Source organism: Ursus americanus, chromosome 31 (assembly GCF_024610735.1).
Source record: "Ursus americanus isolate L20-20 chromosome 31, mUrsAme1.1.p, whole genome shotgun sequence".
Classification (NCBI taxonomy): Eukaryota; Metazoa; Chordata; class Mammalia; order Carnivora; family Ursidae; genus Ursus; species Ursus americanus.
In genome coordinates, this window is record NC_142157.1 from 13479833 (window position 1) to 13505352 (window position 25520).

The window sequence follows — 25520 nt, forward strand, 5'->3', positions numbered from 1 at the left end:
TGCTTGATTTAGCTATTTAGAAAATGCTCTACAATTGCTCAGCAAGACATTTTGTAAAAATTGAAACAAGTGCTATAAGTAAAAAAAGATGCTGTAAGTAAGAAAGCAATAAAGGATGTACTCTCCTGTAAGAAAATGCCAAAAATTTTAACTTAAAAAGAAAAATTAATCTTTTTAGGATTATAAGTTTATGTAATTCATAAAAGAACTTTTCATGGATTCTTCCAAATAATTAACATCCATATGGGATTGTTTGGACTCTAATCATTCACTTACGCATATGGGTGGAAAAAATTGGTAACAGCAAACTTTAAAATTGTTATAAACCATCGTCAACCAGAAAATAAGTCAAGGTATCTAAGTGTACATTTGGTTAATGAGCAATAGTATTTACTTTCTAAAATTGAATTTCAGTGTAACTTTTCAAGAAATATAAAATGTGTCACTTTCGGGGTGGCTCAATCAGTTAAGAGTCTGACATTTTTTTTTTAAGATTTTATTTATTTATTTGACACAGAGAGGGACAGCCAGTGAGAGAGGGAACACAAGCAGGGGGAGTGGGAGAGGAAGAAGCAGGCTCCCAGAAGAGCATGGAGCCCAATGTGGGTCTCAATCCCAGAACCCCGGGATCACGCCCTGAGCCGAAGGCAGATGCTTAATGACTAAGCCACCCAGGTGCCCCAAGTGTCCGACTCTTGATTTCAGCTCAGGTCATGATCTCAGGGTCGTGAGACTGAGCCCTACATAAGGTTCCATGCTCAGCGGGGAGTCTGCTTGAGAGTCTCACTCTCTCTCTCCCTCTTGTGCACTTTCTCTCTAAAATAAATAAAATCTTTAAAACAATAATAAAATATGTCAGTTTAATTATATTTATTGAATAAAGTTATCTCTTGAAAGTAAGAGCTCCAGGAACAACAACAAAAAAAAATCACAAATTTTCTGTCTCATTTCCTTATTAGCACAAATAATTATGACTTTTACTAGTGTGTATAAGTCAGTTAAACAACTCAGGATTTCACCAAATTAAAAATAAAAATTATATCAGAAATCTGAAACCCAAGGAAAAAAAGATAAGACTATATAACTAACCTTCAATAAGTAACTCTCGATGCCATTATTTGAAGGACACGAGCTTGAGGGTGGAATCATGACATTCTCTCTTGGAGCAACATATCTATCGAGAGGTAATCTATTACTGATATTTCTGACGTAAGGCAGTTCCAAGACAGGACTCATAGTAACAGTGTGAAGGAAGTTCCTTTTCTGCTGTTTTTCCACTAGAAGTTTGGTTCTGATCTCTGCCAGCCTCTCATTAGTCCTGTTAAGATTACAAAACACAATGCTTAGTATTTCATTTCTCCCCAAATCACTCCTAAATGACTTGTATTTTTTTTAAGTTTCCATAATAGTAAACAGAACATGCCCTTAAATGGTGTTTTAACACTGAAAATGTGACAGAGAAGACCTACTATATATATTATAGGTTTAAAATTGTTCTAAATAAGTACATATATTTCTTGGGACTCCTAACTAACAAGTAATTCAAAATAAGGAGGGAGAGAAATGGCTATCAGTGATATACACGGCTTAATAGGTAATAATTGCTGCCCTCCAGAATGGCAGTACTTATGAGACTCTTGAGGAAGCCATTACACATACTTATATTTAGTAAACACTTTAGGGATATAAAAATAAACCACCCCAGGGGGCTGGGGGGCTCAGTCAGTTAACCATCTGCCTTCGGCTCAGGTCATGACCCCAGAGTCCTGGGATCGAGCCCCACGTCAGGCTCCCTGCTCAGCGGGAAGCCTGCTTCTCCCTCACTCTCTGCCTGCCGCTCCCCCTGCTTGTGCTCACTCACTCGCTCTCTGTCAAATAAATACATAAATCTTTAAAAGAAAATAAAACTACAAACAAGCCATCCCTCAAAGACATTTTCAAGCATTTGCTTTCACCACTCTTGTACATTTCACTCATTACCTCAGAGAAATTGAGCATTTGGCAACTGAGGAATAATTTAGACCAACAATTGCTAGGGGAGAAGTAGATGGCAGAGTCGTGATCAGAAAGAACTAAAACAGCTCCAGATGCGATTAGGTTATAACACAGTTACCAAGGTACTGGAGGTGGAATCTGCCCTTTCTGTCTTCCACACACCTCCTTGTCATGTCTACCATGGTGCTATTTTTAGCCACTTTGGGAATTACACTGCCTTTCACCTCTAGGTGAATCTTTCTGTATGTATATACCCTTATGTAAAGTAGAAAAACTATAAAGAATAGTTTGTTTCAAAGCACCCTCTAGTTAAGAATACCAAAGATCACAATCAAAAAACTAAATCTACCAAGCTGTGAGGATGTGCAGTATTGGTACTTGACCTTTTGGGTTAAAGATGTAATCTTCCAAAAATAAACTCCCTAATATTAATAAACTCATTTCTATTTAGGGTAATTCTGACAAACAATTTTATAATAATATGCTGTCTGTCTAAATTATAAAGCTTCAAACAATTAGCTTAAACACTAGGCGATCAGATTAACTGAAAATATTGAGGGGAAAAAAAATAAAATCATGTAAAACTAAAAAAGGAGGAGCGATGCAAACTGTCTTGGCCTAACATCTCACAGTTCATTTATAAACATCATTTTCCAAAATTATACTATCCAGTTGACTTTCACTTATTACTCATCTCATGAACCTGGCTCCATAAAAATTATGCTTTAGAGGCAAATTAATAAGCTACATCTATTTTCTATGATTCTGTTTTAAATTACCTGCTCAGTTCATTTGTCAATGACGTTCGAACTTTTACTTCTTCAAAGTACAAATACTTGTACTTTTCCAACTCTGCTTTATTAGAATGTTCTTGAGAACTTTTCATTTTGGATAGTTCAAATTCCAGATCTTTCATTCTGAGTTCCATCGGACTACTTATTAAAGCATTATTACTGTCTCTTAACTGTCCTAAGCTTTCTCAAGACGCTACTTGTGCCTAAAGCAAATGAAAAACATTGTTTTAAAACAGTTATAACCTGGGTAATTATAGTATATTTCTTTCCTTTAGTTTTGAGTCAATGATTCAGAGAGCAATTTTAAATGTGAAAAAAGCTGAAGTGTAAAACATTTATCATCAATGTCAACTGAATTAAATCTGAATGATAAAGTTCAATCATTCTTATATTAGAACTCACTCAATATGATAATTCAAAGAATAAGAGAATCATTTAAAAATTTTAAAAAGTGAACAATACAACTTAAGAATAATCCAAGTACATGGGGCTCCTGGTGGGGTCAGTCAGTTGAGCGCCCGACTCTTGGTTTCTGCTCAGATCGTGATCTCAGGGTCCTGAGATAAAGCCTTGTGTCATACTCAGCATGGAGTCTGTCTGAAATTCTCTTTCTCCCTCTGTCCATCCCCCCTGCTCATGCTTTCTAAACAAACAAACAAACAAATAAGATCTTAAAAGAAAAAAAAAAAGAACCCAAGTATGGTACAATTTTGTTTTTAAGTAGGCTCCATGCCCAGCATGGAGCCCAATGAGGGGCTTGATTTCATGAGCCTGAGACCAAGACCTGAGCTGGTCAACCAACCAGGCACCCCAAAGTTCAAATTTTTAGAGCACAATTTTTTCTTTTCCTCTCAACAGTCTTGTTTTATACCAACTGGTCTTAAGAAATAAAATGATTCTCTACTATGAATCATTCCGAAAGACCAATTTAGTGAGAATGATGATGAAAACTGAAATTTTTAAAGGGAAGGAACAAATGCTTCCAGAAATTTACCAAATTGCTATAAAGGAAGTAGAGGAAAACTATACAATGCATATAACCAAAATGTAATTTGCAGTGAAATGAATTAAAGCATATTACAGATCAATAAATTAACCTGTAAAAACAGATTGACTTCTCTTAATTTTTCCTCCATATCCAGCCTTGCCCTTTTGTCCAGTTCCCGTTTATATTGTTCTAGTCTACTGTATTCTGCCATATTGACTTCTGCATGACTCTTCAGGTTTACTACTTGTTGTTCCAACTTCTTTTTATTCTTCTCTAGTTTTTCACATTTTTTCTGTAGTTCCTTCATAGATAATAACTTCTGAGAGAGAACCTGGTTTTTTTCATCCAGTTGTAGACATTTTGAAGACGCAGTTTCTAGTTTTGCTGTAAGATCATCAACCTGAATAAATAAAATAATACAGTTTGGAAGTAGAGTGAAAACAGTCTAATGCAAAACTATGACCAAAAATTTTTTTGAAGATTTTATTTTTAAGTCTCTACACCCAACATGGGGCTCAAACTCACAACCCCAAGGTCAAGAGTCACATGCTCTACTGACTGAGCCAGCCAGGTGCTCAAATTTTAAATTAAACTCATTTTCAACAAAATGTTATCTATACTGTAGCAGAGTCTTGGAATGTGGAACCTTGAATAACTCAGGAAATCAGGAACAAAATTAAAACCACTAGGAGTTACTAAAAGAGATGTCTGCTATCATTCTCTTTGCCACCCATTTGTACTTGATTTTATACTTTTATTTCTCTATGATTGTTTCAGATCTTTCCTCCATAAAATAACTGTAAGTCACGTCTTAGTACAAAGTCGCTTGACCCTTCCCCCTCACCTTAACACTTCATAATTTTTTTAAAAGATTTTATTTATGTATTTGAGAGGGAGAGAGAGTGAGAGCACAAGAGCAAGGGGAGGGAGAAGCAGCCTCCTCACTGAGCAGGGATCCTGGCGTGCCACAGTACATTAGTCCCAGCATGCCAGGATCACGACCCAAGCCAAAGGCAGACACTTAACTGACTGAGACACCCACGTGCCCTGGTACTCCATAATTCTTAAAGAAGTTTTAGGAATATCATATTGACTTATGTAGGTCTGAGCCAATAAATGCTTATCAAAATAAGACTTTGAAAATAAAACTCTAATTAATGAATCTATAAATACTGACTCTAATACCATAAGCCTTTTTCTTTTCTTTTCTTTTTTTTTAAAGATTTTATTTATTTATTTGACAGAGATAGAGAAAGCCAGTGAGAGAGGTAACACAAGCAGGGGCAGTGGGAGAGGAAGAAGCAGGCTCATAGCAGAGGAGCCTGATGTGGGGCTTGATCCCATAACGCCAGGATCACGCCCTGAGCCGAAGGCAGACGCTTAACCACTGTGCCACCCAGGCGCCCCTTTCTTTTTTCTTTTCTTTTCTTTTCTCTTCTTTTCTTTTCTAAGATTTTATTTATTGAATGACAGGGAGAGAGACAGACAGCGAGAGAGGGAACACAAGCAGGGTGAGTGGGAGAGGAAGAAGCAGGCTCCCAGCAGAGCAGGGAGTCTGATGCGGGGCTCAATCCCTGAACGCTGGGATCACACCCTGACTGGAAGGCAGATGCTTAACGACTGAGCCACCCAGGTGCCCCCAAAGGCTTTTTCTAAATTACAAATGTTTTATGCTAATCTGAATTGCAGTCTGAGGAGAAATGATTCGCAGGGTTTAAGAAATCACATCTCTAGGTAAAAAAATTTAGTGAGATGATCCATATATTTTTGGACCATAAAGAACACAAAAAACAAAAAACCTTAATTCAACAGTGCTACAATCCTTTGTTACTTCCCACAAAATAAGAGAACATACTAAGCAACAAAAACAACCAAAAAACTTGCTGGAGTTTCAGTGATGCTGAGTTGGGAAGAACTTCTTTCCTTTAGATATGATTGGTAAGACAAGGTGAGTGGATGTGGTGGTTTTATAAATTCCTTGACACTTCTCCTATGACAATCCCTCCCCTTAATATGTGCTTGCCTTAGCAACTGGTTTCTAGTGAATAGAATACGGCAGGCTGCTATATGATTTTTTTTTATTATGATATGTTAGTGACCACACATCATTAGTTTTTGATATAGTGTTCCATGATTCATTGTTTGAGTATACACCCGGTGCTCCATGCAATACGTGCCCTCCTTAATACCCATCACCGGGCTGGCCCATTTCCCCCCCCAAACCCTCAGTTTGTCTATAGTCTCTCATGGTTCATTTTTTTCATGATTTTTTTTTTATTATGATATGTTAGTGACCACACATCATTAGTTTTTGATATAGTGTTCCATGATTCATTGTTTGAGTATACACCCGGTGCTCCATGCAATACGTGCCCTCCTTAATACCCATCACTGGGCTGGCCCATTTCCCCCCCCAAACCCTCAGTTTGTCTATAGTCTCTCATGGTTCATTTCCCCCTGTTTACCCCCCTTCATTTGCCCCTTCCTTCTCCCCCCCCAAACCCTCAGTTTGTCTATAGTCTCTCATGGTTCATTTTTTCATGATTTTTTTTTATTATGATATGTTAGTGACCACACATCATTAGTTTTTGATATAGTGTTCCATGATTCATTGTTTGAGTATACACCCGGTGCTCCATGCAATACGTGCCCTCCTTAATACCCATCACCGGGCTGGCCCATTTCCCCCCCCAAACCCTCAGTTTGTCTATAGTCTCTCATGGTTCATTTCCCCCTGTTTACCCCCCTTCATTTGTCCCTTCCTTCTCCTACCGATCTCCCTGCTATTCCTTATGTTCCACAAATGAGTGAAAACCATACGATAAGTGTCTTTCTCTACTTGACTTATTTCACTCAGCATAATCTCCTTCAGTCCCATCCATGTTGATGCAAATGTTGGGTATTCATCCTTTCTGATGGCTGACTAATAGTCTATTGTATATATGGACCACATCTTCTTTATCATTCGTCTGTTGATGGACATCTCGGCTCCTTCCACAGTTTAGCTATTGTGGACAATGCTGCTAGGAACACTGGGGTGCATATGGCCCTTCTCTTCACTACATCTGTATCTTTGGGGTAAATACCCAGTAGTGCAATTGCTGGGTCATAGGGTCTGCTATGTGATTTTGAAGGCTAGGTTAGAAAATGTGATATAGCCTCCATCTCACTTTCTTTTTCTAGGGAAGCTCACCCTTAGAATCTAGCTGTTGTGGGAAAGCCCAGGCCACCCACTGAGTCTTCATGTAGATATTCTAGCTGAGACTGCCCCAGCTACCATCCTAGCCAAAAGCCAGCCTCAACAGCCAAACATGTGCATGAACAAGGTTTTAGATGATTCTAGTTCCCAGCTTCCAGTCATCCCAGGTGATGCCAAATGAAGAAGAAATGAGTTGGCCTTATTCAGCCTTGTCTAAAGATTTGTGAACAAGATAAATGTTGTTTTGAGCCACTGGGTTTTGAGATGGTTTATTTTGCAGCAATAAATAATTGGTACAGATACTGATATCAAAAATGGGGTGCTGCCATTAAAAAAAAAACAACTAAACTAAACTAAAACAAAACCTCCTTTGAACCAGGAAGTGGAACCTGAAAGGACGTAGAGAAGATTGAGAACCAAAAGGGCTTCCAAGAGACTGCTAGTGGAAACCTGACAGCCCTTAAAGAGGCTTACAGCAAAGGTTTCTAGACAAGTGAAGAAAATGACACTACAGGGAAAGGAACTCGTGCCACAAACACTTGAAAGTAAAAATGATAGGAGAGATAAGCTACAGAAAGACTATTCGATACGAAGCAACCAGGACTTACTGGGTTCAAGTAGCTGCTCCTCATTTACAGCCTCTCTACATGCTGAATTGTCAAACAATGCTAAAATAAAGAAATGGCTTCTGGGTTAAGAGCAAATCCAGGAAAACATGGCCTATGGATGAAGCCAAGACTATAAAACCCTTTATTAACAACTTGGAAGGATGTAAGGTGTGCCTCGAATTTCTTTAAGGATCTTCAGAGTATGAGAATTTTAAAGGCACTGTCAAGTAAGAGCTTCACAGGAAACCTGAGGTGAAAAGCTTATCTCAAAAAGATCCGGGAGAATGGCTTTTCTAATGGCATGAAAATCATTAATATTCACAGAAAACTCAAAAACTGAAGAGAATTATAGTACCAAAACACTGCTTGCGAGCTTGGACTAAAAGAGACCAAGATAGTACAAACTGAAAATAGGCCTTTGGGTCTTAGAAGTCCCACCAGGAAGAAGCAGGCTAAAAAACAGCTACAAACACAGGTCATTCCTTATGAAAAGGACAGAACTGAGAGCTCAAAGAGGAAAGCAAAGAGCCATGGAGAAGCATTCCCATGGTTAGGACTAAGTCCTAACTGAAGAACTGAGCACGCTTCAGGCTGTATTTGAAAACTGCTATGGACTAGTATGCTTCCCATCTTCATTCTGAATGGGAGAGTCCTTAGCAGGTTTCCAGAATGTTGCATTTTGAGTGGTAGAGAACGGTCTCTTTAATTTCCAAGTCTTCACATTGAGAGGACATGTACTCAAGGGACTATACTTTAGACACCTTATCCCTGCTGCAACTGATTAAGATGGTAAGATCTTGGACTCAAGCCTGAACCTGATGCCATGATAACTGAGATTTGTGGGAGGTATTGGGAGGAGGTGAGTGTATTTTTTATGTGGGAGGAATACAAAAAATTGTGGCTGGTGGGTAAATTACACTGATTTTTAAATGTGTCCATAGGTTTTTAAATATTCATTCCATTAAAAAAAATAAAGACCATGGGTCAACCTTAGTGACTTTCTCCTCACAAACCGAATACGGTAAATGTCATGCTGTGTGTATATTCCAAGGCTAGGTTACAAAAGGCCATAGAGCTTCTGCCTTGCTCTGTATGTTAGGCTGCTTGCTGGAATTTAGCCCCGCATCTTGTGAGGTGGCTCAGGCCACAAAGAGAGTCTCGTTGTGCCAGTGTAATAAGTGCTTCAGCTGCCTGCCCTAACTATAGTCCTAGGCAACACCCAGGATCAACACCACCAGACATGAGTGAACAACTCTTCAAACAGTTCCAGCCTCAAACCTTTCAGCTGCCCCACCTGAAGCCAGGGGAACAGAAACAAGCTGTCCTGGCCACACTTTTCCTAACAGTAGATTTGTGAACAAAATAAATGTTATTTCTTTAAGCCACTAAACTTTGGGGAGTTTGTTAAGAAAAGACAAAAAAGACAAAGAGAAAAATGGGCGATTAAAAGAGTGAATAAGATACATATATAGAAGAATTGGTCTCCATTAAAGTGGAAAGTAATAAATGTTAAGATTAATTTATTAATGACAAACAGTGCTAATGAGAAGCAGCACATAACTAGAAGCAAGATCTAATCAGTTTTTCTCTCCATTTTCCCCCACTTAGGATGACATTACCTGTGCATTCTTTATATATGACCTTTATTATGTTGAGGTACGTTCCTTCTAAACCTACTTTGTTGAGGGTTTTCATCATGAATGGATGCTGTACTTCGTCAAATGCTTTTTCTACATCTATTGAAATGATCAGATGATCCTTCTTCTTTCTTTTATTAATGTGGTGTATCACATTGATTGATTTGCAGATGTTGAACCACCACTGCAACCCAGGCATAAATCCCATTTGATCATGGTGATTATTTTTTTAATGTATTGTTAAATTCAGTTTGCTCAAAAAGTTAAAAACAGAGCTACCCTACAACCCAGCAATTGCACTAATGGGTATTTACGACCAAAGATACAGGTGTGATTAATGACTACAGGAAGTCTTTTTCTTTTAATATAGGAAAAGATATTTAATTTCACTCTGTATTAATTAATGAAAATGCAAATTAAAGCTCCATTGTAATACAACTTTTAAAAATCTGACTGACATAAACAGATCAACAATGTTTTAAAGACTATGGTTTTGCAGTATGGAGGTTCCTGAAGATGTTAAAAATAGCTACCCTACGACCTGACAACTGCACTATTAGGTATTTCCCCCAAAGATAACAGATGTAGTGAAAAGAAGGGCCATATGCACCCAAATGTTCATAGCAGCAATGTCCACAAGAGCCAAACTGTGGAAGGAGCCAAGATGCCCTCCAACAGATGAATGGATAAAGAAGATGTAGTCCATATATACAATGGACTATTACTCAGCCATCAGAAAGAATGATCACCCAACATTTGCATCAACATGGATGGGACTGGAGGAGATTATGCTGAGTGAAATAAGCAGAGAAAGACAATTATCACATGGTTTCACTCATTTGTGGAACATAAGGAATAGCAGGGAAATCGGTAGGAGAAGGAAGGGAAAAATGAAAGGGGGGGATAGCAGTGAGGGAGATGAACGATGAGAGACTATGGACTACGGGAAACAAACTGAGGGCTTTAGGGAGGAGGGGGATGAGGGGATGGGCTAGCCTGGTGAAGGGTATTAAGAAGGGCACATATCGCATGCAGTACTGGGTATTATACGCAAACAATGAATCAGGGAACACTATATCAATAGCTAAAGATGTACTGTATGGTGACGAACATAGTCATAAAAAATAAAATAAAATAAAAAATTCAGTGTGCTAGTATTTTGTTGAGGATTTTTGCATCTATGTTCATAAGAGATAGTGGCCTATAGTTCTCTTTGCAGTGTCTTTATCTGGTTTTGGTATCAGGGTAATACTGGCCTCATAGAATGCATTTGGAAGTTTTTCTTCCTTTTCTGTTTTTTGGAACAGTTTGAGAAGAATAGGTACTAACTCTTCCTTGAAATGCTTGGTAGAATTTGCCTCTGAAGCCATCCGGTCCTGGACTTGGTTTTTTTTTTTTTTTTTTGGAGTTTTTTTATTACGATTCAATTTCTTTGCTGGTTATCAGTCTTCAAATTTTCTTTCTTCCTTTTTTTTTTTTAAAGATTTTTTATTTATTTATTTATTTATTCGACAGAGACAGAGACAGCCAGCAAGAGAGGGAACACAAGCAGGGGGAGTGGGAGAGGAAGAAGCAGGCTCATAGCAGAAGAGCCTGATGTGGGGCTCGATCCCAGAACGCCGGGATCACGCCCTGAGCCGAAGGCAGACGCTTAACCGCTGTGCCACCCAGGCGCCCCGAAGAGTCAGATGCTTAACTGTCTAAGCCACCCAGGCACCCCTATTAGTGGTTTTTGATATATAATTTGTATATAACCTCTTCTGCATATAGCAGTCTTATATTAAGTTGCTGCTCATTTAAGTTTGAACCCATTCTTTTCTTCTCCCTATGCTTTAGATAAGGTATTATATTTTATATCCTTTTTTCCTGTGTTCCTTAGGTTTTACATAAATGTTCATTTTTGCTACTTGTTTGTGTCCTGCCTTGATACTGTCACTTTTGGTCTCTTCTTTCCACTCAAAGAGTCCCCATTAATATTTCTTGCAGGGTTAGTTTAGTGGTCACAAACTCCTTTAGTTTGTGTCTGGGAAACTCTCTCTCTCCTTCTATTCTGAGTCATAGGCTTGCTGGATAGAGTCTTCATGGCTACAGATTTTTTCCGTTCACCACGTTGAATATATCATGCCACTCCCTTCTGGCTTGCAAAGTTTCTGTTGAAAAAATTCCTGCTAGCCTTAAGGGGCTTAACCTGGAAGTTACTGCCTTGTTTTCCTGCTTTTAAGATGTTATCTTCATCAGTATACACTGCAAATTTAATTACAATATGTCTTGGTGTTGGCCTGCTTTTGTTGATTTCGATGGGACTTTTCTCTGCCTCCTGGATCTTGATGTCTGTTGCCTTCTGCAGATTAGGGAAGTTTTCTGCTATTATTTGTTGAAATAAATTTTCTTACCCTTTTTCTCTCTCTTCTTCTACTGGGATTCCTATAACATGAATGTTATTACATTTGATGGAGTCACTGAGCCCCCAAGGTCTAGTCTCATTTGGCATAATTCTTCTTTCTCTCCCTTCTTCAGCTTCAGTGCTTTCCATTAATTTGTCCTCTAGGTCATAATCTGTTCCTCTTCCTCCAGCCTGCTGTCCATTGCATCAGGTGTGTTTCTCATCTCACCGATTGCACTCTGCATCTCTGATTCTTTTTTAACTCTTTTATCTCTGTTGTGAGGGTCTCACTGATGTCTTCCATTCTTTTCTCAAGTCCAGTGAGTATCCTTATGATCACTGCTTTAAATCCTCCATCAGGCATGATATTTATAACTGTCTCACTTAAATCTCTGGCCCCGTGGCCTTATGCTGTTCTTTCATTTGAGATTAATTTCTCTGTTTTCTCATTTTGTCTAAGTCTCTACCAGCTTCTCTGTGTTAGAAAAGCCAGTTATGTCACCTGCTCCTGAAAGTAACGGACTTATGAAAAAGACGCCATGTAGTGCCCAGGGTCTGGCACTTAGGGGAGTGTCTCCAGTGTGTGCTACATGGACTCTGCTATTGTGTTCTGGCTGCTCTATCCTTCAGGCCAGTTATCGGTAGAGGATCTCCCTACCTGCTGTTGGCAGTGTTTGGTACCTGGCCTCAATGTAGCAACTTTTAACTAGGTGTGCTCTGGTGTGCTTGTGAAATAAGATCTGTCACCCCCTCCAATGGAACTGAGGCCCTCCCAAATCTGGTCAGGAGACATGGTGTGGGCAGGGGCTTGTGCTGGTCTTCTGGAGGTAAGGCCTGCTGTGCTGGAACTGAGGCAAGAATGACTGAGCAGGCAGCTCCACTGGAGTGCAAGGGGATGTTGCTGGTGCAAGCAAACTAGGCAGCCAGTGTCAGAGCTACACTGCTCCCCACAGGTGGCTCTCTGTTTGTGCTGAGGGCCAGTGGAGGGAAATGGCGCCAGCTGGTTCCTTTGCTCCCAGAGAGGTGTCTCCATGAACACCGCCTCGCAGGGATGTGCTCTGAAAAGAGCAAGTAATCTCCCCACTGTATGCCCCAGGCATTGTTCAGATTGCTGTTTCCATGCTGCATGCTCCCGGGTTGTTTGCCTGCCTCCTCTCCAAGAGTAGCACAGTGCCCTATAGGCTCTAGCCCAGCCAAGCTCAATGACCTTTAGAACTCCAGGCTTTAAGCCCCCCTAGTTGTAAGCACTTGTGAAATTCAGCCCCTCTCATTTTCCAAGCCAGTGCCTATGGGGAAACGTTCTCTTTGTGCATTCCCATGTACTCCTTTCTCCTGCTTTCTCCATGACCACGACTCCCTCCCCTCTGCAGCAGCCAGGATCTGTTTCTCTCCTAAACCACATCTCTGTGCTTCCTACCTTCTCCGATGCGGTCTCTTCTCTCTCCTTAGTTGTAGAGTTTGTTCTGTCAGTCTTTAGGTAGGAGGTGAACCTAGGCTCCTCGTACTCTGCCACCATCTTCCTTTCTCTTAAGACATTTTTCTAGGAGTCCCTTCAATTACAAATTACTACGACTAGGCAGGAATGCCTCTATAGAATTTCCCCTCAAGTTAGGGGAGAAGAAAGACTGGCAAGCAGAGAGAGAGTATGATTTGAAGTAGAACAGCTGAGAAACCAGAAATAGTTTAAACCAAAATTGGACCTTTTACCTGATCTCCATTAACTGAAATTCTAAAAGAAATAGGCAGCCTTGAGTATTTTTTAATCAATCGAATACTCAATCTTCATTCTACTTTCATCAGTGAGGAAATAAAGAGAACATTATGGAATCCTTTCTCTTACTCCAAGCTTATTTGTGTGGGGAGGTAAGTAAGACCATCTCATCTTTATGTTGTACCACAATGCTTCCCCATATCATACAAACTGGCTTTGAAATGTTTTTGGAATTCAAATTGCTAATCCATTTGTCTCTGATAACTCAGTTAAACACTACCGGATATTTTACAGCTGTATTCTTGAAATAATATAATGAAATGCTTATTCCATTAATTATGTATTGAGCTATTACAATACCTTATCTTTCTATTTAAAGTCCAAGAAGATGGATACAGACAACTGTGTTTTCTGAGAATGTAGGATCTGTGCCAAGAACAGGATCAGCACCAGTGTTATACACAAGAACCAAGTGAAAAAGTATCTGTGAGTTGCAAGATGAAGGATTAGCAAGATTTGAACACAGGAAAGCCGACGGCCCACAGTTCATCTTTTCCTTCCTAGATGGTGAAATTTATGGATGAGTCTATGCTTTATCACAAGTTAATAAAACATAATGAAGTAAAGAGTAGACAGCAGATCCTACAACCAAGATTTGATGGAAATGGACGTGGGAAGCACTGAGTGAGAGACTTAAGATATGAATGGAGAAAAGAAACAGGACTCTACCTTTTTGAGCCTAACTTCACATCATATCATGGAGTCAGCAAGGCATAAACTGGTAAAAGTCTTCCTCGAGAAGCAAAAAATTTCTACAGGAGTAAAGTTAAGTTCTACTACACTGACTTTTTATTATTACATAAGTGAGTGGTAATTTGCAAGACGAGCAGGGAAGAATTCTCATAAAATTTGATTGAGGAGTGACATAAGGATAAACAGATAGATCAGTGTATTAGAATTGACAATCTAAAAATAAACTGTCACATTATGGTGAACTGATTTTCAACAAGGGTGTCAGACAATTAAATGGAATAAGAATAAGTCTTTTTAACAAAAGCTACTGAGACAAATGGATATGCACATGCAAAGTAATAAAGTTACACCTCTACCTCACAGCATATATACAAAATTAACTCAAAATATAAGAGCTAAAATTATAAAACTCTTAGGAAAAAAACATAAGTGTATCATTTGTGACTGGATTTGGCAACAGTTTCTTTGATAGGACACCAAAAGACAAAAGCAGATTAAGTATATTTCATCCAAATTAAAAACTTCTTTGCTTCAAATATCACCACCAAGAAAGTGCAAAGGCAAGCTACTGAATAAGAGAAAATATTTGAAAATCCTATATCTGATAAGGGATTTGTATTTAGGATATATAAGTAACTCTAACAATAATGAAAAGACAATCCAATAAATAAATGGGCAAAAGGACTGATTTGTTCTTTAAGGAAGATATAAAAATGGATAATAACTGGGGCGCCTGGGTGGCACAGCAGTTAAGCGTCTGCCTTCGGCTCAGGGCGTGATCCTGGCGTTGTGGGATCGAGCCCCACATCAGGCTCCTCCGCTATGAGGCTGCTTCTTCCTTTCCCACTCCCCCTGCTTGTGTTCCCTCTCTCGCTGGCTGTCTCTATCTCTGTCGAATAAATAAATAAAATCTTTAAAAATAAAAAAAAATGGATAATAACCACATAAACAGATGAGATGCTTAACATCATTAGTTTGGGGTTTTTTTTTTAAGATTTTATTTGTTTATTTGACAGAGAGAGAGTGCACACGCACAAGCAAGGGGAGGTGCAGAGGGAGAGGGAGAAGTAGGCTCCCTGCTGAGCACAGAGATCGACGTGATGCTCGTGATCCCAGAACCCTGGGAGCATGACCTGAGCGGAAGGCAGACGCTTAACCTACTGAGCCACCCAGGCGCCCCTCAACATCATTAGTTTTAAGAAAAATACAAATCAAAACCACAAGATCGATGGAACTCATCAAGTGTATTATGCTAAGCTAAACAAGTCAGTCAGAGAAAAATAAGTACCATATGATTTGCCTCATATGTGAAATTTAAGAAACAAAACAGATGAACACAGCAGAAGGGTGAAAAAAAGAAGAGAAAGGGAGGCAAACCATAAAAGACTCTTAACTACAGAGAAAAAACTAAGTCTTGCCGTAGTGGAGGGAGGTGGGTTGGGGGTGGGCTAGATGAATGATGGGTATTAGGAGGGCACTTGTTGTGATGAGCACTGGGTGTTGTATATAAGTGATGAATCACTAAATTCTACTTCTGAAACCAATATGTTAATTAACTAGAATTTAAATAGAAACTTGAAACAAACAAACAAAAAAACCCATAAGATGACACAGCACACCCACCAGGATGGCTATAATAAAAACAACAGATAATGACAAACATTGGCAAAAGTCAGGAAAAATGAGAACCCTCAAACACTGCTGATGAAAATGTAAAATGGTGCAGCCACGTTGGAAAAGTGTGGCAGTTCCTTAAATGTTAAAAAAAAAAAAAGGTTAAAGAGAGTAACCATGTGACCCAGCAATTCCATTTATAAGTATATACCCAAGAGAAATGAAAATGTTCACATACAAACTTGTACATGTGTGTCTACAACAGCATTATTAACAACAGTCAAAAAGCAAAACAAACCAAAGGCCCACCAACTGATAAAGGAATAAATAAAATGTGGTCTGTCCACATAGTGGGATACTATTCAGCAATAAACAGAAATAAAGTACTGACACATGCTACAAAATAGGTATACCTTGAAAACATTATGCTAAATGAAAGAAGGCAGTCACGAAGGAACACATATTGTGTGATTCCGTTGATATGAAATGTCCAAAATAGGCAAATCTATAGAAACAGAGAGTAGAGTACTGGTTCCCTAGGGCTAAGAAGAGTAGGGAAGGGGAAACTAGCATAGGGTGACAGGTAAAAGGTACAGGGTTTCTTTCTAGGGTGACAAAATGTTCTAAAATTGACTATGGTACTCTTTGAATATGCATGTTATGTTCATTTATCTCAATAAAGCTGTTACAAAAAAAAATGTAGCGAGTATATAAAATTAACAGGAAAATCTGTATTTCACTGCTCAAAGCACTGAGTGACTTATTTGCCAAAATTAAATGATTTTAGAGTCCCAAAATTAATTAAAAATTTTATCATATTAATCTGAGTATCCATTTCAGTTTAATTGTTTTTTAAATCTCCATGGAAACTAAGCTCTCCATTTTCATATTCACTTACCTCGCTTCTTGTCATGCTTAAAAGTTTCTTAAGTCTGCAGAAGGGATAGAATGAGTAAGTCAGGTTCTTTAAGAGTAAATATTTAATAATTATTTAAATAGATACTATGTTCTATCACATAAACAAATCTATAAATTATGATCTCTCAATTGACCCAATCTCACACTGTTTGAGAACATACTAAATAATAATCTTAGGTAAAAAATATGGAGAAAATTTTTATCACACATATGGCCGTCAAAGAGTTAAAACTGTAACTACATTAAGAGTTCTTATATATGTTATTATTAATATCTATTTTCAGTATATTAATATAATAATCTATTATTAAACAGTGACTATAAACCAGAGACTAGTATCTAAGGTGAAGAAGAAAAGCCTACTTATGTATGAATGTCTTAAAAAGACACAAAAATACATTTTGGTACCTACTAACCACAGTCTCCAACTAGAAAATACATGTAAAACACATCAAGGGAGATAATTCAAAAGGGAGAAACAAGAAAGAAAAATCTTTAAAGTCTGATTTGAGAGGGAGAAGGAAGAGACAGAGCTTTAGAAGAAAGGAAATCAGCAAAGAGATAATGTGTGATGGTCTATGAGACTGTTTCAGAAAAAAAAATCTACATGTCTTGGCTAGGACACTGTTAGCAAAGCGATAGGGATACAAAACAATGCAGAGAAAGAGAGTTAAATGAAAGAAAAGTATTGATGAAAACCAGAGAACAAACTTAAGCACTCAGCAAATAAACAGAAAGGAAGCCCTGTGGGAGCTACAGAGACACTGCAAAGACTTTTTTTTTTTTTTTTATCTTAGTGGTAAAAACACGACTGCTCATTTTATTCTTCTTTGAGTCAGACATATATTTTTCTATGTATATTTTATAATTTAAAAATGCAGAAAGAAACTATAAGCCAGTTGAACCAGAAAAGATGGCAGAGGAGTAGGATTGCTTAGTTTTATCTGGTCCAGAACTCACTAGATAGCTTATCAAACCATTCTGAACACTTGTGAAATCAACCAGAGATCTAAGAAAATAATGGCTGCAATTCTACAAATAGAAAAGTGACCACCTTTGGGGAGGGAATGTGTTGTGGTGAGCACTGTGTATTATCTAACACTGATGAATCACAGACCTGTACCCCGAAACAAGTAATACTTTATATGTTAATAATCAAAAAAAGAAAAAAAAAAGCGACCACTTTCTGCAAGTCTTTGTTAATTTTCATTTTTACAGCTACATGCTATCGTTTCATTATATTTAATTTTATTTTTATATATAAAAGTTTTTCTTTCTTTACAATTTTGGGATGTAGTTTTCTAACAAACAGACCAAAATAAACACGGGATCCAGTGTATTATTCTGTTCTGTTCACCTCTCTGATTATATTTTTTGTTTTCTTAATTTTAATTTTCTTTCTTTTGGGTTTTGGGTCTCTTCTGATTTGTTTAGTGTGTATTTTTCTGGAGTTCTGGTTGCCATTTTAGTATTTTGTTCTCTCATTCATCCATTTTTCTCTGGACAGAATGACAAGATGGAAAAACTCACCTCAAATAAGAGAACAAGAGACAGTAATGACTGCCAAGGACCTAATTATTTTGGCTATAAGATGTCGGAACTAGAGTTCAGAATAACAAGTATAAAGATACTAGCGGGGCTTGAAAAGAGCATAGAAGACACTAAAGAATTACTTTCTGGAGAAATGAACTAAAATCTAATCAAGTCAATATCAAAAACGATGTTAATGAGATGCAATAAAAAATGGAGGTACTAACTGCTAGAATAAAGAAGGCAGAAAGGAGAAATAGTGATACAGAAGACAAAATGAGGGAGAATAAAGAAGCTGAGAAAGAAGAGAGATAAACTACTGGATCACGAGGGGAGAATTTGAGAGATAAATGATACCATAAAGCAAAACAATATTAGAATAATTGGGATCCCAGTAGGAGAGGAAAGGGGGGGTGGCAGAAGCTGTATTTGAGAAATTATAGCAGAGAACTTCCTTAAAATGGGAAGGAAACAGGTATTTAAATCCAGGAGGCACAGAGAATCCCCTCCAACATCAATAAAAGTAGGTCAACACCTTGACATACAGTAGTGAAGCTTGCAAATTTCAGAGACAAAGAGAAAATCCTGAAAGCAGCTCGGGACAAGAGGTCCTTAACCGACAAGGGTGAAAACATAAGGCTGGTGGGCAGGCCTGTCCACACAGAGCTGGCAGGCCAGAAAGGACTGGCATGATATATTCAATGTGCTAAATGGTAAAAATATGCAGGCAAGAATACTTCATCCAGCAAGGCTGTCATTCAAAATAGAAGGAGAGATACAGAGTTTCCAGGACAAACAGAACCTAGAAAATTTGTGAGCACTAAACCAGCCCTGCAAGAAATATTAAAGGGGATCCTTGAAGCCAAGTGAGAGCCACAAAGTAACAAGGACCAGAAAGGAACAGAGACAATATACAGAAACAGTGACATTACAGATAATACAATGGCACTAAATTCATATCTTTCAACAGTGACCCTGAATGTAAATGGGTCAAAAGCCCCAATCAATAGACACAGGGTATCAGATTGGATAAAAAAGCAAGGCCCATTGATATGCTCTCTGCAAGAGACTTGTTTTAGACCCAAGGCACCTCCCGATTGAAAGTGAGGAAGTGCAAAACCATTTATCATGCTAATGGACATCAAAAGAAAGCTGGGGTAGCAATCCTTATGTCAGACAAATTAGATTTTAAACCAAAGACTGTAATAAGAGATGAGGAAGGACACTATCATAATTAAAGGGTCTATCCAACAAGAAGATCTAACAATTGTAAATATTTATGCCCCTAACATGGGAGCAACCTATTATATAAACCAATTAATAACAAAATTAAATAAACACATCAATGATGATACAATAATAGTAGGTAGGGGACTTTAACGCCCCACCCGCTGCAATGGATAGATCACCTAAGCAAAAGATAACAAAGAACAAGGGCTTTGAATGACACACTGGACCAGATGGACTTCACGGATATATTCAGAGCATTTCATCCTAAAGCCACAGGATACACATTCTTCTCAGGTGCACATGGAACATTCTCCAGAGTAGATCACACACTGGGTCACAAATCAGGACTCAACCAGAGCAAAAAGATGGAGATTATGCCATGCATATTTTCAGAACACAATGCTTTAAAACTTGAACTCAGTCAGAAGAAAAAAATTGGAAGGACACAAATACATGGAGGTTCAAGAGCATCCTACTAAAGAATGAATGGGTCAACCAGGAAATTAAAGAAGAATGAAAAGAATTCATGGAAACAAAGGAAAATGAAAACACAACTGTTCAAAACCCATGGGATGCAGCACAAGCGGTCCTCAGAGGGAAGCACAGAGCAATGCAGGTGTTTCTCAGGAAACAAGAAAGGTCCTAAATACACAACCTAATCTTACACCTAAAGGAGCTGGAGAAAGAACAGCAATTAAAGCCTAAATGCAGCAGAAGAGAATTAATAACGACCAGATCAGAAATCAATGAAACTGAAACCAAAAGAGCAGTAGAACACAGCAACGAAACTGGGAGCTGGTTAAGAATTAGTAAGATCGATAAACCCCTGGCCAGACTTACCAAAAAGAAGAGAGAAAGGATCCAAATAAATAAAATCACGAATGAAAGAGGAGAGATCACAACCAACACCAAGGAAATACAAACAATTTTAAGGAACATAGTAGGAACGAATATAGGCCAACAAACTAGGTAATCTGGAAGAAATGGATGCATTCCTAGAGACGTATAAACTACCAAAACTGAAACGGGAAGAAACAGAAAACCTGGACAGACCCGTAACCAGCAAGGAAAAATGAAGCAGTTATCAAAAATCTCCCAACAAATAAAACTCCAAGGCCGATGGCTTCCTTCGGGAGTTCTACCAAACATTTAAAGAGGAATTAATACCTATTCTTCTGAAGCAGTTTCAAAAATATAGAAATGGGAGGAAAACTTCCAAACTCTTCCTATGACGCCAGCATTACCTTGATCCCAAAACCACACAAACACCCCACCAAAAAGGAGAATTACAGACCAATATTCCTGATGAACACGGATGCAAAAACTCTCACCAAGATACTACCCAACAGGATCCATCAGTACATTAAAAGGATTATTCACCACAACCAAGTGGGATTTATTCCTGGGCTGCAAGGATGGTTCAACATCCACAAATCAATCAATGTGATATGCTACTTTAAGGAAAGAAAGGACAAGGACCACATGGTCCTCTCGATAGACACAGAAAAAGCAACTGACAAAGTTCAGCATCCTTTCTTGATTAAAACTCTTCACGGTGCAGGGATAGAGAGAACAGAACCTCAATATCATAAAAGCCATCTTCAAAAAGCCCACAGGGAATATCATTCTCCATGGGGAAAAAACGAGGGCTTTTCCCCTAAGGTCAGGAGCATGGCAGGGATGTCCACTCTCACCACTGTTGTTCAGCATAGTACTAGAAGTCCTAGCCTCAGCAATCAGATAACAAAAAGAAACAAAAGGCATCCGAATCCGCAAAGAAGTCAAACTCGCACTCTTCGCAGACGACGTAATACTCTATGTGGAAAACCCAAAGACTCCACCCCAAACTTGTTAGAACTCATACAGGAATTCAGCAAACTGGCAGGATAGAAAAATCAGTGCACAGACATCAGTTGCATTTCTATAGATTAATGATGAGACAGAAGAAAGAGAAATTAAGGAGTCAAACCCATTTACAATTGCACCAAAAACCGTAAGATTAGAAATCAGAAATAACGTATCGCATGGTGCACTGGGTGTTATACGCAACTAATGAATCATCAAACTTTACATCGGAAACTGGGGATGTACTGTATGGTGACTAACATAATAAAAAAAACACTAAAAAAAAAAAGAAATAAACCTAACCAAAGAGGCAAAGGCTCTGTACTCTGAAAACTCTAGAACACTCATGAGAGAAACTGAAGAAACCACAAAGAAATGGAAAAACATTCCACGCTCATGGACTAGAAGAACAAATATTGTTAAAATGCTATGTTACCTAGAGCAGTCTATACCTTCAATCCAATCCCTATCAAGATACCATCAACTTTTTTCACAGAGCTGGAGCAAATAATCCTAAAATTTGTATGGAACCAGAAAAGAACCTGCATAGCCAAAGGAATGTTGAAAAAGAAAACCAAAGCTCGTGGCATCACAATTCCGGATTTCAAGCTCTGTGACAAAGCTGTAATCATCAAGACAGTATGGTACTGGCACAAAAACATTCTGTTTCTTTGGCCAATGAAACACAATAGAGACCCCAGAAATGGACCCTCAACTCTATGGTCAACTAATCTTTGACAAAGCAGGAAAGAACAGCCAGTGGAAAAAAGACAGTCTCTTCAACAAATGGTGTTGGGAAAATTGGACAGCCACATGCAGAAGAATGAAACGGGACCATTTTCTTACACCATACACAAAAATAGACTCAAACTGGATGGAAGACCTAACTGGGAGACAGGAACCCATCAAAATCCTAGAGGAGAACATAGGCAGCCACCTCTGTGACCTCAGCCGCAGCAACTTCTTGCTAGACATGTCTCCAAAGGCAAGGGAAACAAAGACTTCATCAAGATAAAAAGCTTTTGCACAGCAACGGAAGCAGTCGCCAACACCAAAAGACAACCACAGAATGGGAGACGATATTTGCAAATGACATATCAGTTAGAGGGCTAGTATCCAAAATCTATAAAGAACTTATCAAACTCAACACCCAAAAAACAAATAATCCAGGCAAGAAATGGGTGGAAGACGTGAACACACATTTCTCCAAAGAAGACATATAAATGGCCAACAGACACATGAAAAATGCTCATCATCACTCGGCATCAGGGAAATGAATACAAATCAAGACCACCAGGAGATATCACTTCACACCAGTCAAAATGCTAAAATGAACAAGTCAAGAAATGACAGATGTTGGCAGGGATGCAGAGGAAGGGAACCCTCTTACACTGTTGGTGGGAATGCAAGCTGGTACGGCCACTCTGGAAAACAGTATGGAGGTTTCTCAAAAAGTTGAAAACAGAGCTACCCAACGACCCAGCAATTGCACTACTAAGGATTTACCCCAAAGATACAAATGTAGCAATCCGAAGGGGCATCTGCACCCCAATGTTTATAGCAGCAATGTCCACAATAGCCAAACTATGGAAAAAGGCCAGATGTCCAACGACAGATGAACAGATAAAGATGTGATGTGTGTGTGTGTGTGTATATGTATATATATGAATGTATATGTATATATATGAATGTATATGTATATATATGAATGTATATGTATATATACATACACACACACAATGGAATGTTACTCAGCCATCAAAAAAATGAAATCGTACCATTTGCCGTGACGTGGATGGTACTAGAGGGTATTATGCTAAGCGAAATAATTCAATCAGAAAGAGAATTATCATTTGAGTTCACGGTATGTAGAATTTAAGAAACAAAACAGAGGAGCCTAAGGGAAGGGAGGAAAAAATAAAAGCAGATGAAATCGGAGCAGGAGAAATATCATAAGAAACTCTCAATCATAGGAAACAAACGGAGGGTTGCTGGAGGGGAGGAGGGTGGGAGGATAGGGTAACTGGATGATGGACATGAAGGAGGGCACCTGATGTAATCAGGACAGGGTGTTATATAAACTGATGAATCCCTGAACTCTTCCTCTGAAACTAATAATACACCATAGGTTGATGAATTGAATTTAAATTAAACAATAATACAAAATAAGAATATAGAAGCCAAACCAAGATAACTTTTGAGGTGATTAAACAATGACACAGAGAGGTTTTTAGATACTAAAATATTGGTTTGAAGGGAAGAACACTATTAAAAGGAAAGATTACCAAAGAACAAAGATATCTTGCAGAAACTATTCAAGGTGGACGATGAAAAGTGCAGTTGCTATTGTTAAGGGAACTATTGTTACTATTTAAGGAATCTAATTAAAGTGTAAGCATAATATTTTGGCAAGAATTTGTATTTAGGTTTTAATAAAGTAAAATGATAGTTAAATCAATTAATTAATGGTTAAAATGATCTGAAATATTAGTCTTACCTAGTAATCTCTTTTTCTAATTGACCACTTTTCTTCATTTCTTGATCCAAACAATATTCCAGAGGTTGTTTTAACTCAATAAATTTCTTCATCTCTCCCCTTTCATCATCACACTTTGAAAAAAAATTTTAAAGAAAATTATTTTTAAAAATCTAGATACTCATTCTTCTTTCATAAAATATTATTTCTCATGAATTCATGACTAAGACATGTATAGACAGTTTCATAAACTACATTTTATAAATTTTATAAATTAAAATTTATAATTTTATGTTTTATCATTATATAAACGGTTTATAATTAAATTTAATTTTAAATGTATATAATGTAGTTTGAAATTTATAATTTTAAATTTTATCTAATGTAGTTTTACAAACCTGATGCCAATAAAAACAAATTTCAAATGTAAGGAACTTTCTTCAAACAGCTTAAACTGATTTTACACTGTCATCATTATTTTTTCTAGAATTTAAATTGCCAAAATTTACTTGTGAAATACAGAGGTTCTTACCCATATTAATACTAAGTGTTAATGAAAACATTTTAAAAGTGGCTATACTTACATTTTACTTTCTAACGATGCCCTAGAAGCATTTTCATCCATAGCTTAAGATACTCTGCGTTCTGTGAGATCACACCTTTCTAAGATAACCTCTGAAAAATTCCTATGCAGTCCCCATTACAGTTTTGATGATCATCTGACTTTAGGATGAGATACTCTCATTCTCTGCAAGCATTTCAAGCATTCTCTGCAAAATTTCAATTTCTTTTCTATTAACTACTTTTCTCTTTAAATAAAGTTTAAGTCTTCTCGATATTATAGAAAAACTTTTGCTTAACTCCTGCAGCTTTTACTATCATCCTGCTTCTCCCCTTTCGCTGGCCTTGAACATTCTTTATTTAATGTGTCCTTTCATCCACAGATTCAACTTTTCATCACTTTTCTTCTTTTCACTAAAATCTGAGCTTCCATCCTGGAATTCCACTAAAAAATTTTGAGGGTCATCAAGGATCTTTTTTTTAAAGTCCTTATCCACTTTACTTCTCAGCAGCCCCTGAAAACAATGACCACACCCTCCCCTCTCTTCTAATCCCATTTTATTTCTAAATGACAGCAACCGCTAACATTTAGTCCCTGACCCTTGCTCTTCCTCTCTTCAAATCCTCTCCAAGTTGTTTAAATCTCAAGGCTTCAAAACCGGATTCTCTAATCTACATTTCCAGCCTTGACCCCTGTACTGAGGTCATTTGTCCTTTTGATCTTCCTTCTAGTTCCTCACAGACAATATTCAAAACCACACACTCAAAAACCGTTACCTGATGTGGACTACATCAGCTAGTTTTTTAAAAAAATTATTTATTTGAAATAGAGAGAGAGTGCATGAATGGGGGAAGGAGCAGAGGGAGAGGGAGCAGGGAGCCCGGTGCAGGGCTCAATCCCAAGACCCTGAGCTCATGGTCTGAGCTGAAAGCAGGAGCTTAACTGACTGAGCCACCAGGTGCCCCTAGACAGCTAATCTTCTACAGTTTATGTTGACTCTTTTTGGTATTACTTCAAGTATATTGTTATTTTATCATCTCAGGGGGCACCCTTACCCTTAGGATGCTGACCACCATACTTTGTCTTGCTTTTCTTTTATGATGCAAAGGTTTTTCACAAGGGTCAGATTATCAACTTTTCACCTTTGTTTTCTTTTGAATAATTTCCTATTCCGTAGAGATTTGATCTTAGGGAAGTCTTCTGGAGTTCTTTTCAGAAACATACTTGACTATTTTGTTTGGAAGCTTAAGTCAGCCTAGAACGATATATCTCTTCTT

The 25520-nt window shown here is 38.0% G+C and overlaps 1 protein-coding gene across 4 annotated transcripts in view; it reads right to left on the bottom strand.

The window, feature by feature from the left end:
- Nucleotides 1-1178: 1178 nt before the first annotated feature.
- The window catches only part of LOC123778139 (ankyrin repeat domain-containing protein 26-like), a 48750-nt gene continuing 24408 nt past the window's right edge, over nucleotides 1179-25520 (bottom strand). Inside the window, exons 7-10 of one of the 4 annotated variants that reach the window (XM_087857607.1) lie at nucleotides 23703-23815; nucleotides 16581-16614; nucleotides 3887-4177; nucleotides 1207-1318 (exon numbers count right to left, since the gene is read on the bottom strand). In XM_087857607.1, the coding sequence (XP_087713733.1) occupies nucleotides 1313-1318; nucleotides 3887-4177; nucleotides 16581-16614; nucleotides 23703-23815 (444 nt within the window). In that variant the 3' untranslated portion in view covers nucleotides 1207-1312. The other 3 variants (XM_087857606.1, XM_087857608.1, XM_087857605.1) reach the window with 3 other exon arrangements.